This window comes from Culex quinquefasciatus, chromosome 3, assembly GCF_015732765.1.
Source record: "Culex quinquefasciatus strain JHB chromosome 3, VPISU_Cqui_1.0_pri_paternal, whole genome shotgun sequence".
NCBI lineage: Eukaryota > Metazoa > Arthropoda > Insecta > Diptera > Culicidae > Culex > Culex quinquefasciatus.
Genome location: NC_051863.1, coordinates 161,574,102 through 161,586,743, shown reverse-complemented (window position 1 = coordinate 161,586,743; position 12,642 = coordinate 161,574,102). Strand labels below are relative to the sequence as shown.

Sequence of the window (12,642 nt, the reverse complement as noted above, 5' to 3'; positions counted from 1 at the left end):
TAAAAATAAAAATGTTGAAAAAACGGGATTTTTTGTGGTTTTGGCATTTTCTATATGACAGACTTGGTTTTTCAGTCTCGTAAATATTTTTACCGGAAAACTCGTCCAATTTCCCATAAGTTTGCCTTTGACAGCTTTTTGATTTATATCGTTTTTCTATTTACGTTATCAAATTTACTATCCTGGTTTCTACCACACTGAAAAAAATATTCTATTTTCAGTTATAAGCAATGTAATTAAGCTTATATCTGTAAGCCCTTACATCCAGTTGAAATGCTGTCAAAAGCAAACTTATGGGAAATTGGACGAGCTTTCCGTTAAAAATATTTACGGGACTGAAAAACCAAGTCTGTCATATAGAAATTGTCAAAAACCACCACAAATACCGTTTTTTCAACATTTTTATTTTTTAAACCGCTGTATCTTCCCAAGGATTGGACATAGGACAATGGTCAATACGGAGACTTTTATGTAAAATTGTCTGGAGAATCGATTCCTTCTATCGGTTTTTAAAAATTTTGACGTTTAGACCACTTTTCAAAAAAACAGTTTTAGTAAATGATTTTTGTATTTTTTAGGAGAGACATACCATCCTGCATTTTTCGTCAGTCTTTTAGTAACATTTTAGGCTATTTCCTCAAAAATTCTGAACGAAAAAAAAATCGTGACATCACCTTCAAATTTAAGTTTTAGACCTAAAAATCAAGGATGTGGTTTCAGTGTATTTTTCAGAAAGCCCAATTTTTCCTACAAGTTTGTCTTTGACCACTTTTTGACGATGCAACGGCTTCGAGATACAGTAATTTTTAAATTACAGAATACAAAAATATTTAAATACCTTACGCCCTTCTCAAATGTTATTCTCGAGTACTATTTGCTCCATATGCACAAAAATGGCTTATATAGGCCTAGGATAACATGTCTACAAAGTTTCATTGAAATCGGAGAGGGTCGGGTACAAAAGTATCAGAAAAATTCCTGATTTGAGCTGGAATTGCTCTATGTTTAGATCTTTGGGATAATTTTGACCAATTTCGTCGGGGTCATTATTGTGGCCATGAAATAGGGTCCTTAAGCTTAAATTATTCTAAAAAGTTAAAATTTTGAAGGTTGATCCCCCTAAGAGACTTTGCTAAAATTGGCTAGAACTATGATTAATTTTGACCAATTTCATCGTGGTCATCTATTTGATTATGAAATGGGGTTTTTAAGCTAAAATTAATCCGATAAAATTAACTTTTGAAAGTTGATTTTTTTTTTTAATTTTGTTATATTTCCTAAGGGAATTGATTTATCTATTGAGAATTTTTGAAATGTGAATAACAAAAATTGTTATAATTTTCACAGAGCCAGGAAGTCGGAGCTGACGTTGAAGTTCGAGTTGGAGTGAGACCTCGGAGACGGCACCGAATTCAGCTAGTTTTCAGCAACTTTTACTTGGAGTCGGAATCTGTGAAGTCGGGTATTTTTGGAGAGCTGAAGTCGGCGTTGACGTCATATCCTGCATCCAAAGTCGGAGTTGTCTTCAAAGTATGGATTCAAAGTCGCTTGGAGGGACCCGACTCTGCAGCCCTGACTAGTACAGAGGAGTTATGGCAACTGTAGGTTTATTTGCTAATTACAAATAAACCAAAATAATAACTTTTTTGTGTTATGGAGACATACCAGTTCAATAACATTATTTGTTATTATGCTGCTCCACCTCTCCGTACAAAATAACAAATTTTGTTATTCCTTCATGATTTCTTCTGTGTTATTGGTTTGTTATTGGAATAACAACATAATAACAGTTTAAGTTATTCGTCGAACAAATCTTTGTTTTTGATTTTTGTTTTTTTATCAACTAATCCGATCATCCCAATAATATATTTCGATCTTCTCACAATATCAAAAACTGACCTTCCCAAGTTATTTCCGTCTGCTCGGGCTGCGCTTTTCTCAGAATGAGAGAGTTTTTTTTTGCTTCGGAAAAGCTCTCTTTTACATGTCTGCGTGTATAGTTGCGCCCCAACTATGACGAAAGCTTCCGAATGCCGATCGTGTTACTACGCAGCTGCTGGCTTCGCAAGTTTGAATGAAATGCAAGCTTTCCGTGGTGAATTGCGTCATCGATGCTCCTGGGACCTGCAGCAGCAGCCCTCCTGCCCGGCGGCCGGGAATCAGGACAAGGACTTTTTGTGGGGCTTGGCGCATTCCGGTAGGGTTCGGCGAGCCTAACCGCTTCTTGCGAGGGGAGGTTGGTTGTGAATGGGTGCGGTTTGGGACTCCAAGCTACGGATGGCCTGGGAATGACCTGGTTTTGGGTTGTTGAACTTAGTTCTGTGTAAACGCATCGGTTATGGCGTCATTCGCGAAGTGGCAGTATATAACTAAGAGGATGATAGTTTTTTTATTGGATAAGTTTTTTTTCCGTTGATAGGTTACGTTGGAGGAAAATCCCATTGATTTTGATTTTATGATGAGGCAAATCTCATCGTATTGTTTAAAAATTATAATTTGAAAGTTTAATTGAGTTGAATTTTTGACTGTGAATCTTGCCGACTCTGTCGTGCTAACTTGTCGCACGTCGCTTTTAGACGTTTCGGGAAAAACGCGTTTAAATATTTTTCCTTGAATAAACAAACACAAGTGCTTGCAATGTAAACAATAACAAACACGTTTTGCTTGATTGACCATTCTGTGAATTGGCCTGAAGTTTGGTTGAATTTGGTTGCTGGAGTCCCGAGTTATAATTACAAATGTTTACGGTAGTGCGTACTTGTGTCGAACGCGTTCTGATCTGAAATTCTTTTTGGCCATTTGTCGCACTTACATCAATTTTCAGGGTGTGTCCAGATAGCACGACAACATTGAAACATCCTTCATACGAAAAATGACAAAAATGCACGTTTTTTTTCGGTTTTTAAAATGAATACCTCAAGATTGGAATCGAATTTTGGGGATCTGTGAAGGTCAAAAGGTGAGGGGCATTGTGAGCTGCACAAAATGGCGTTCTTAACTCAACTTGGCCCAAAAGACACGCGCGACGAGTTAGCACGACAGCGAAGATGGGTATGTAAGAGTAACTAAGGGCACTAAAAGTTGAAAACTAAACACTATTCTTGTTACATTCAGGTGTATTTCAACAATTTGCACTTACAACAAAACAGTTCTCATAAGTCTAAAACGATCATCAACTGCTAACAAAATATCACACACAAATTGATGTACGCCGCCCTGCTTCGTTTAACCGCGCTGTGGCACTCCATAAACGGTATGAGGGGTCGCGGTCAGTCTAGCTGGTGCCGGAGGAGCCGGAGGTGCTGCAGGTCTTGCCGCCCGGAGACGGGGTGCCGTGTAACGTGCTGCTGGAGCCCTGACCGCAACGAGGCGTGCCGCTTGTACGGGACGAACAGCGGTCAGTCTGGCTGGTGCTGGCGGTCCTGCAACTCGGACGGCCGCCGTCAAGCGAGCTGGTGCTACCGGGCGTGGTCCACGCAGCGCTATCGTGACGGGAACTTGGGCCACGTTAATGGATGGGTTGACGTTGATGAATGGTCTGGATACCCGATAGGCAGCCGAAACGGGCGCTTGGTTGACAGCAGCTGGTGCTGCCGGTGCGACGCGAAGAGCTGCGGTTACGGGAACGGCCGAAACTTGCACGTCCTGGGCTACATTGACAGCTTGTACGGCGGGGACAGCTGGTGCAACGGGTACAGCTGGTGCTACCGGTGCCACGGCAGGTAGGGCAGCTTGGCGGAAGAAGGTAGCCTGTTGGTACGGAACGAAAGCTGGTGCTGCCGCGTATGTTAGGGCAGGTGCTACAGCTGCAGCGATCGGTGCTATCGGTGCAGGAGCAGCTGCTAGTGGGGCGGCGGCAGCATAAGTGAGTTGTGCTACCGGCGCGGCTAATGCGGAGTGGACCACGCTCTGACCGGTCACGTGGGAGTACCCGGTTTGGAGGAGACCGGGCTGGGCTATGGGAGCGGCCAACAGAGGAGCACTGCCGTAGGTATAAGCTGATGGTTGTGCCAGCAGGTGTGGTTTGGGATCGGCTGCGGCGATCACCAAGCAGGTAGCGAACATCTGGAACGAAAACGTGTGTCGTCAATATAAATCAAAAAGAGCTTAAATACTAGTGTCACTTACCAATTTGAGCAACATTTTACGCTTGATAGATATCACCAAATGATCGGATAATGGACAAGTGCTACCAAATCTGGCACTGCAAACACTTTTTATGCCAATTCTCCCCCCAAAACCAAACATTGATAACACTAAACCGCAAATCATACCGTGGCCAAATTTCGGACATTTTCGATGGCGTCCTCGACACCAAACACCTTCTTTTTGGCCAATCGTCCGTGTTGCGGTGCGGCTTTTTCAAATTCGCGGAATACTAATGCATGTGGCTCCAAGTTGAAGCTACTAACGGGCAATCCGGGGTTGTGGGAAGGGTGGGCGGGTAATTGATCCGTCGTAAACCTAACGGCTGATGGTGTGCGACAAAAGTGGTGAGTGCGGTTACTTGGGCGAACAGAACAGTGCTTTTAGGCTATTTCGGTGAGCTGGGTTTGCTGTACCGGATGGAAATTCTATTTTGCACTTAAACGCATTTGTTGTGGGTGGATGATTTTGTAGAACAAGGGATGAAACGCACAATTGACATTTGAAGTGTGAGGATGATGATCTTCGGGTTCTTGGAAAGATATTTTTGGAAACATATGTGTGTTAATGCTTATGCAATACACTGATTAATATGCACAATATTCATTTTTCTTCTTAAATAATGCTGTCGTTGAATTCAAAACATATTTTTAAGCCTAACAAGCTTGCAGTACCAGAATTTTTTCCTTGCCAAATTGATCCATTTAGTATACTCTGAACAGGCTTTTGTATTTTTACGCACTCACATACCAAACCGTATATAAATGTACGTTGTACCGCTATAAAATTCCCACATCATGTACTGTAAAATCATTTCCCAGGATATCATATTTTTCCTCATACACACACACCAACACACTTACACTAACAACCATTCTTATCACACCAGGTCGGTTGTGCCACGAGCTAAAAATAGCATTTTACGTTCTATTTTCATCTGACGCTTTTTTCCGCCTTCTGCTGCTGGCTGGTGGAAATCGTCCTTTTTAGTCTGGCTGGCTGGAAAGTAGAAACTCGCACAAAAACACACACACACACAAGTCACTGCTGGTGTCGGTCTTACTGCTTTCCAATCCGTTTTCATCACTCCTTTCGGAGAAGGACTTCGTGTTCGGGTTGGCATACCGCACGCTTCGGTTGTTTTCCTGCGAAGGCAAACCTCAGCTTCCAGGCAGGTCGTAGTTTGCGGGTCTTGGGGGGGAGCGTCGAACCACTTTCAGAACGGCAAGAAAGGTTTTCCCCCCAGAGCGTTTGATGTTTGTGAAGAAGCTGAAAGGTAGCGTTTAAGCGTTATTCCGAAGAATATTTCATTATTCTGAATTGCTCGAATCTACAAAATAAAAGACATTACCATATTCACGAGCGTGTTTAGAAAATCGGATGTATCCTTTAAGTTTTGCATTTTAATGCATTTATTTTCGATTCCAAGAAGTCATAAATAAGCCCGAATCAAGATTTCCCGGTACATTTGCCTTTTTGCTAAAACCTGCCCACACTTGGAAATTAGTTCCACCCAGAGTGGGTTCTATTTCCAAAACGGCACGGCAAAACGTTGCTTCTGGTTGCTGCTCGCTTGCTTGCTTAGGCTCGGATCGGCTAATAGTGTTGCTGCTGCTCGTTTCATAAAGTATTCATCAAAAACATGTGGTTGGGTAGAGCGCTATTTTTGGAGCGGTCTTTACCCACTTGGGAGAGCTTTAGACTTTCGAGCTGATTGAATAAAGGATTCAAGCATTCGAGTGCGATGGGAACGGCACAGATTTCGGGGAAGGGAAAAGATTTGGTGTGTCTATTGGGGAATAACAAGTTTTTAAGTGGGATCAGATCGTAATTGGGAATGTTTTAAACTTATGACAAACTTTTAATTAACTAAATTCGGGTGGAACATTTTCTATTTCAGTAAATTCGGGTGGAACATTTTCTATTTCAGTCGTCAAATTTTTTATGAAATTTTTATGTACAGCACCACAATTTTTTTTCTTCGAAAAAAAAAAATGTTTCTTCAATACTTAGATATATTTGTTGGCAACACTACTAAACAGGTGTATTATTCTTTAAAACAAATTTGTTATAGAAATGTGATAACCTTGGCTCGTAATTTCAATTTTTATTATTTTCCCCTGGCAACGTCACGAAATTTTTCACTTTTTTCGAAATATGTCCCAAACTCATTTCGGATTGGAAATTGAACTTTCTACAAGTAGTAGAAAATACTCACTGAACTGCTGAAAAGTTCATTTGAGTATACTTAAAAATTATTAAAATTAATTAAATTACTTTTTGACTCTGTTTTGGTTGTTAAGTTGAAATGGACGCCAAATTAAAGTGGGGAAAACAATTTTTAAAAGTTGGTCGCTCATTGCAAAATTCGATGTTTCAAGCACTCGTCATATTCATCTAACTCAATTGAGCAATGGCGCGGATTTTTTTATCAATTGTTTTTTTATTAACTTTATTGAACATATTGCGTTTGAAAACGATGAAAGTAAGGTTCATAAGTTATTTTTTTTTTTGAATCTTCGAGGTGTACCAAACCTGCCGTTTCTATTCAAATTGTAGTCTCAATTCACCTCGTAGAAATGGTTTTGAAAATACCTTTTGTTATGGAATTTCCATTTCCATTGAAAAGAGCATTAACCAAAAAAGGTTCTCCGGTCGAACTCAAAATTATCTTCGGTTACCATGCTAGAGTCCTTAAAAATGTTTATTTTGGTAAATTTTAGCAAAAATTGTGTAAAAAAATCATTTCTAAATCCGGCGGTTGGTTGGCGCCTTCCTCATATACTTTATATATACATACACAGAAAAAAATTAATCCTCGAAACCGTGAAGTCAGTTCACGATTATGAGAACCACGAAGGAATATATTCACGTTTATGGTGCAAATGCAACATACTCATGAATAAATTCCTTCGTGGATCTCACATTCGTGAACTTAATTCACGATTACGGGAATTGATTTTTTTCTGTGTATAAACTTATAGAACATTCATCTTAAATCTTATACTAAATCTTTCAATGTTCTATCTTATTGACTTCTCTACTCATGACGTTTGATAAGGTTGCCAGATTTTCAATTACGCAGGCTTATCGGAAAGATTTTTGATTGCCCATCCAACAATGGGTCACATGATAGCTCCGAACAATGTTTTCATCTAAATATCTTAGATCTGCTAGTGCTTATAACTTTAGATGGGGTTGTCAAATCTTCAATCTTTTAGGATCGTTGGAAAGGTTTTTTGATTATCTATCCAATGATGGGTTGTATGATAGATCCGGGCAACGTTTTCATCAAAATATCTGAAATCCGACCTCAGCAAAGTGCATAACTATCACTTAAGTGCTTATAACTTTTGATAGGGTTGTCAGATCTTCAATAACTTGGGCTCGTTGCAAAGGTCTTTAAAAAATGTACAACATGGTGGGTTTTCTTACAAAAACCACCCTTTTTTACAATATTCCGGACTTTAGTCAAAATCGTTTTTAAGCATATTTTTGAAGTACTTAACTAAACATCACCATTTATAGATAGTGACTTATGGGGCCCTAAGACGGATCGAATAAGACCAAAACGGACAAAATCTGTTAAGGGGTTACATACATGTAAATCGGCAAAAAAGTCAGAGGTTGGTATGAGCACACACTCCAACTTTTTTAATATCTGTTTTCAGGGCATTAAAATATACATTTTCATCATAACAAAAAAAATAGACATTTGGATGTATCATTGCCGAGATAGAGCTATTTGAAGTTAGCAGTTTAAAAAAACGGGTGCCACGATATCTCAACACTGCTGAAGGCCGATTTTCAAACAAAATGTTTAAAAAAATGATAAAGATATTTTTGTGTTTTTCATAGAATAAACGGACCGTTTAGGATTTTTGTATTTTTTAAAAAAGCAAAATTTAAGAATCGGGCTTCGTCATGCACACGGAGTATGTCTTGAGAGTCTTCACTCCAAATTTTAGCCAATTCAATTCATCCCATCTCGAGATATCGTGGCACCCGTAAATCAACTTGGTGTTTCGAGAAGAACACCCAGAAAGTTTGACAGTTCGTTTTGCACATGGCAAAATGTTGAGCTTAAATCGTCTGTTACTCAGTTATATCATGAAATACCTTCATGAAACTTTCAAGAGTGATTGAAAATCATGATTTTGGCGGATATAATAAATTTTCAATAATATGAAATTTGTGATTTTCTGCATGTATGTAACCCCTTAAGCCACTGCCGAGCTAATCGAGTGCAATTATTTTGATCAACATTCAACCACACACACAGTCATTTGCTCAGAATTTGATTCTGAATCGATATGTACACATGAACGTGGGTCTAGGAGGTCCGATTGAGAAGCTTATTGTTCGAGTGATTTTATAGCCTTTCCTCACGGACGAACGGACATGACACGGGGTTTCAAAAAGTGAAGCAGGTTTTCTTTTACTTCTTCTTGGCGAAAACCTGTGCAAGCGAGATCGCTTTTGTCAAAATATTCCCGCCACGTGGTTTAAAACGTAAACAAAACCAGGTGATGGTGCAAATTCGTGGGCACTTTTTAAAATGGTCGTATGAATTTATATTAGAAATACAATTTCTATCAATTTTTCGGCAATTTTAGTATCCAAGATATTACATAGAATCATAAGGACAAACTTAATGTCAAAATATCTGTTACTAACACCATACCAATGCTAAATGTTTTAATTAATTATTGCATAAGTCATTTTGAGAAATCAAGCGTGATCGCGCGATGCTACTTCAACAACATGAATGTAGATGGCGCAAGTGATAGTTTGCTTCAGAAATTTGAAGAAAATTCGTTCCTGGTGTCATGTCCGTTCGTCCGTGCTTTCCTCATTGAGGTGAGGAAGGCAAAAAAAAAACATAACTCTTGGCTGTTTCAGTATAAAAACATAAAATGGCGGATTGACCGTGTCTGTTCCAAAGTCTATGTTTGAAAACTTTTTTATCAGATCACATAATAACTTTTAGCAGTGTCGACCCGAATGCTCCTTAGTTATAGTTTTTTTTAAATAAGAACTGGAATTTTTGAAGACGAAAACGGAATAAATACTTCTTTTTTCTCTATAATTTTAATAACTCGTAAATTTAAGCGATGACCGATGACCAAACTTTTTAATGGATTAAAATTGTAAGACATGAATGCCACAAAAGTGGTAAAATGTCTATAATATTTAAAAAAATTGTCTCGTAATATGTTTACAGATTGTAGTTAGTACTAAAAAAAAAAAAACAAATAAGTTCTAAGCGGTATAAAAGTTATTCAAACGCTTAAAATTTAGAAAAAAAAAATTCAAAAATATTTTTACATGTATAGTCAGAAGAGAACAATTGCAGAGGCCTTAAAACCAGTAAATAAGGCAAAGTAAAGTATATGTAAAGATAAATTAAATTGAAAAAAAAAGATTTAAGTATACACCGAATGACGCAAATTCGGGTTGTATTTAATTGGAGAATCCGGTTCTAAATTAAATGTATAAAGTCTCCAACGGTGACATTGCTATATGCTGATAAAAAACTTCTTGCTCCGTCTGAGTTTATTTTATACCATCAGATAGGGAGTCAAATTACCTTTCCGGTGAGCCATTAAGTTAGATGTTTGCAACCAAGTCACGATACGTATTAGGAAGGCCACAATTATGTGTTGATGGATTAGGTGGGGTTTTATGATGAAAGCAAAGTTTATAATCGGCTTATATTATTCAGAAATGATAAATTTTTTTGATGCTTATTATTGCAGTTGAATTGTTTCCATTTTCTTGTAAGAGAACGTGAGAAAATCGTTTCTTGACATTTCTTAGTACCAACTGAGAAGAAGCAATGAAATTCAGCATCGCCACAAATTCCCATGAATTTGATTTCCATATCTCAAGGAATCGTTGCCCTCTTGGAAACTCATTCCACGTGGTATCGTGAGCTATATAAAATGCATTGAATAATCTGGAATGCATAAAATGATGCTGCATAAAAAGTGCATCCCAGTTGTCGATTACTACCACAGTATCGATGACGCAAGCCCTCAATACATAATCGAGAAAACATAGCAGAACTCTATGTACTCGAGCGAAGCCAAGTGCATTGACCGCCGAGGTCTCACCCGCAACACACATAGCGCTTCTCCAGTGCCAGTGGGATGCAGATTGGAATGCAGCTTGGCGCCTGGTCGCCTTCGGACTTCCGGGTTGTGCCCCTTTTTTTCGGGATGCTGTATGGCAAACGTTGGCCAGGGGGAGGGGCAATGACGTCACTGGAACGGCACAGCATCGCCGCGGGTTGGGAATCCAGGCCAGACGAAGCCGAAAATGCTAATATCCTGCAGGTCGAAACTAGGACAGCAAGAGAGGAAATGTGCGCCGATTTTAGAGAATGAGAGTGAGAGAGGAACATCAGGGGAAAATGAACGGAAATTTTCCGTGGAGAAATGAGTGTCGTTTGGAGAGCAAGGATGAATTTTCCATGGAACTTCTTGAAACAACTTATGCTTTGGGAAATTGGAAATTTGACGCCAACGATCGGTTGGCAGCATCAAAGGAAGGAATCCGTACAATCTAAAGAAGTGCACGTGTTCGATGATTTAGTTTTTGGAAACAGCAAACATTCGGACGGGATGCACGTGTTAGCTTGAATATTATTTTTGAATAATGAACGTTTGACGCATTTGTATTCAATGCTTAAAAGTAGCAAGGAAATAACGAAGAACCTGAAAAAAAGAATTCTAGACTGTTTTTAAAGGTCCTATAAGCTTGGGATTTCTTATGTTTCAGGACCTTTTCAAATAAAACTCTTGGAATCTTAAATAGGTTATTCTTATGGGCAATAAGTTATCAAATTTTGCAGATGGTATTTCATTCAATCATCAAATACAGTTTTCCTAACATTTACTTGCTTGTACAGAATGCAGACTAAATTTATCCCAGTCATCGATATGATATTTTGATGGAAGTGTCAATAATTAAAATCATATTTTAAATCTGTTTTTGTTTTTATTTAGAGTTTCCCGAAATCGCAGCTATTTCATATCACAATGTTGACCAGCGTGTTTTAAACTACTCAAATTCCTCACAGCAGAACCGGAGCGGTGTAGGCCGCAAGTGGAGAACTGTAAGCGAACGGAGTGCTGTAAGCCAGCGGGGCACTGTAAGCAGCCGTCAGAGGGGCACTGTAAGCCAGCGGAGCAGCGGTGTAGGCCACCGGCGCAATTCCGTTGTAGTTCCGGGCGATGTACTGCGAACTCTGGGCGGTCACAACGGCTGGGGCGGCGGCCACCAGTGGTGCCGAGTAGGCCACCGGGGCCAACACGCCGGGCTTTCCCTGCACTCCGACGATGGCCAGGGCAGCGGCAATGAGAAGCTGTTTGAAGAAAATTGAAGAATTATAGATTTTGTTCACAACCGTTCTTCTTTAAAAACTTACGATTTTGGCAAACATGTTGTTAAGAGTTGTTTGGAAGCTTTGAACAAACTGTTGATTGATTGATATGAAGCGATGAACTGATGCCTCATGTTTCAAAATCTTCAATTTTTATAGTTAAAACAAGACAGTTCTTGACCATTACTCCCCCTTCCAGCATACCTTCATACAAAAGTCCTTCAAGAGCAAATATTTTGAATATTTTCCACGAACCCACCCGCAACTAAATGAAACGATTGAACTTGTTTACATTGCGGCACACTTTGCGTGCGCCAGGTATTAATTCTGTGCGGTTTCACGATTATAGGAGAAAGAGAAGACACGTGCCCGGGTTGGCCCCGAAAGAGCTTTGGCGGTCAAACCGGCGCGTGTGTACCGCGACGACGGAACTTGAATTAATTGGACGTTGGCCTCAACGCTGGTGACGACCAATGATCGGTGTGATGGACAATAAGCTCGGTGGTTCATCGCTCAGTTATGTCGTCGATAGTTATCTGCGGTGGATCGTCAATAATGCTGTGGAAATGTTTATGCTGTTGTACGAATGTCACGTAGGGTGACCGGAAATGGAATACAGGGAAAATCGTAGAAACATGATTATTAGGGTTAGTGAATTTTCACGATTTCGCGGACAGCGTGAAATTCGTGAAATTTGAAGATTTCCGTGAAATCCCGTGAAATTTGTCAATTTTCTCAAATCAATTCTTTAAAATAATAACATAATCAATATTTCATTCATTAAAGACTTTTTCAGTAAATTTTATTAGTTTTCAATTGAAAAGTGTGATACGAACCATTTGAAAAATTGTTAGCAAACCCTACATTAACATGCAATTGATAGAACAGTTACTAAGAAGTGAATGCAGCAAAATTTTAAATGATGTTAACAAATATCAGTCAAAGAAAAAAATATAATCTCGCATTTTTTTTTAAATTCTGTATTTTTCAACTAAAACTTGTTTAATTTTATTTTATTGTGATATTTTCTTTAATTTTTTTTAGCAATAAATTACCTAATAGCAACGAAAAAAAACCTAGTAGCAAACATTCTTGTAAAAGTAACATCA

General features: G+C 39.0%; 2 protein-coding genes across 2 annotated transcripts; both read right to left on the bottom strand.

Moving 5' to 3' along the window:
• Window positions 1-3,225: 3,225 nt before the first annotated feature.
• LOC119769319 (calphotin-like) lies at window positions 3,226-4,326 on the bottom strand. Its single transcript, XM_038261319.1, has 2 exons — window positions 4,129-4,326; window positions 3,226-4,065 (listed from the first exon to the last, which is right to left on the bottom strand). The coding sequence occupies exons 1-2, from the start codon at window positions 4,270-4,272 to the stop codon at window positions 3,226-3,228; spliced, it is 984 nt and encodes a 327-aa protein (XP_038117247.1). The 5' UTR covers window positions 4,273-4,326.
• A 6,803-nt stretch (window positions 4,327-11,129) lies between these two features.
• On the bottom strand, window positions 11,130-11,670 carry LOC119769857 (cuticle protein 38-like). Its single transcript, XM_038263585.1, has 2 exons — window positions 11,579-11,670; window positions 11,130-11,515 (listed from the first exon to the last, which is right to left on the bottom strand). The coding sequence occupies exons 1-2, from the start codon at window positions 11,591-11,593 to the stop codon at window positions 11,225-11,227; spliced, it is 306 nt and encodes a 101-aa protein (XP_038119513.1). The 5' UTR covers window positions 11,594-11,670; the 3' UTR covers window positions 11,130-11,224.
• Window positions 11,671-12,642: the final 972 nt, after the last annotated feature.

Bases quoted from the DNA above. Each gene is read 5' to 3' on its own strand.
- LOC119769319 (XM_038261319.1), bottom strand. From the start codon at position 4,272: ATGATTTGCGGTTTAGTGTTATCAATGTTTGGTTTTGGGGGGAGAATT. The intron at 4,066-4,128 runs GTAAGTGACACT...TTTTCGTTCCAG, and splicing joins GTAAAATGTTGCTCAAATTG to ATGTTCGCTACCTGCTTGGT.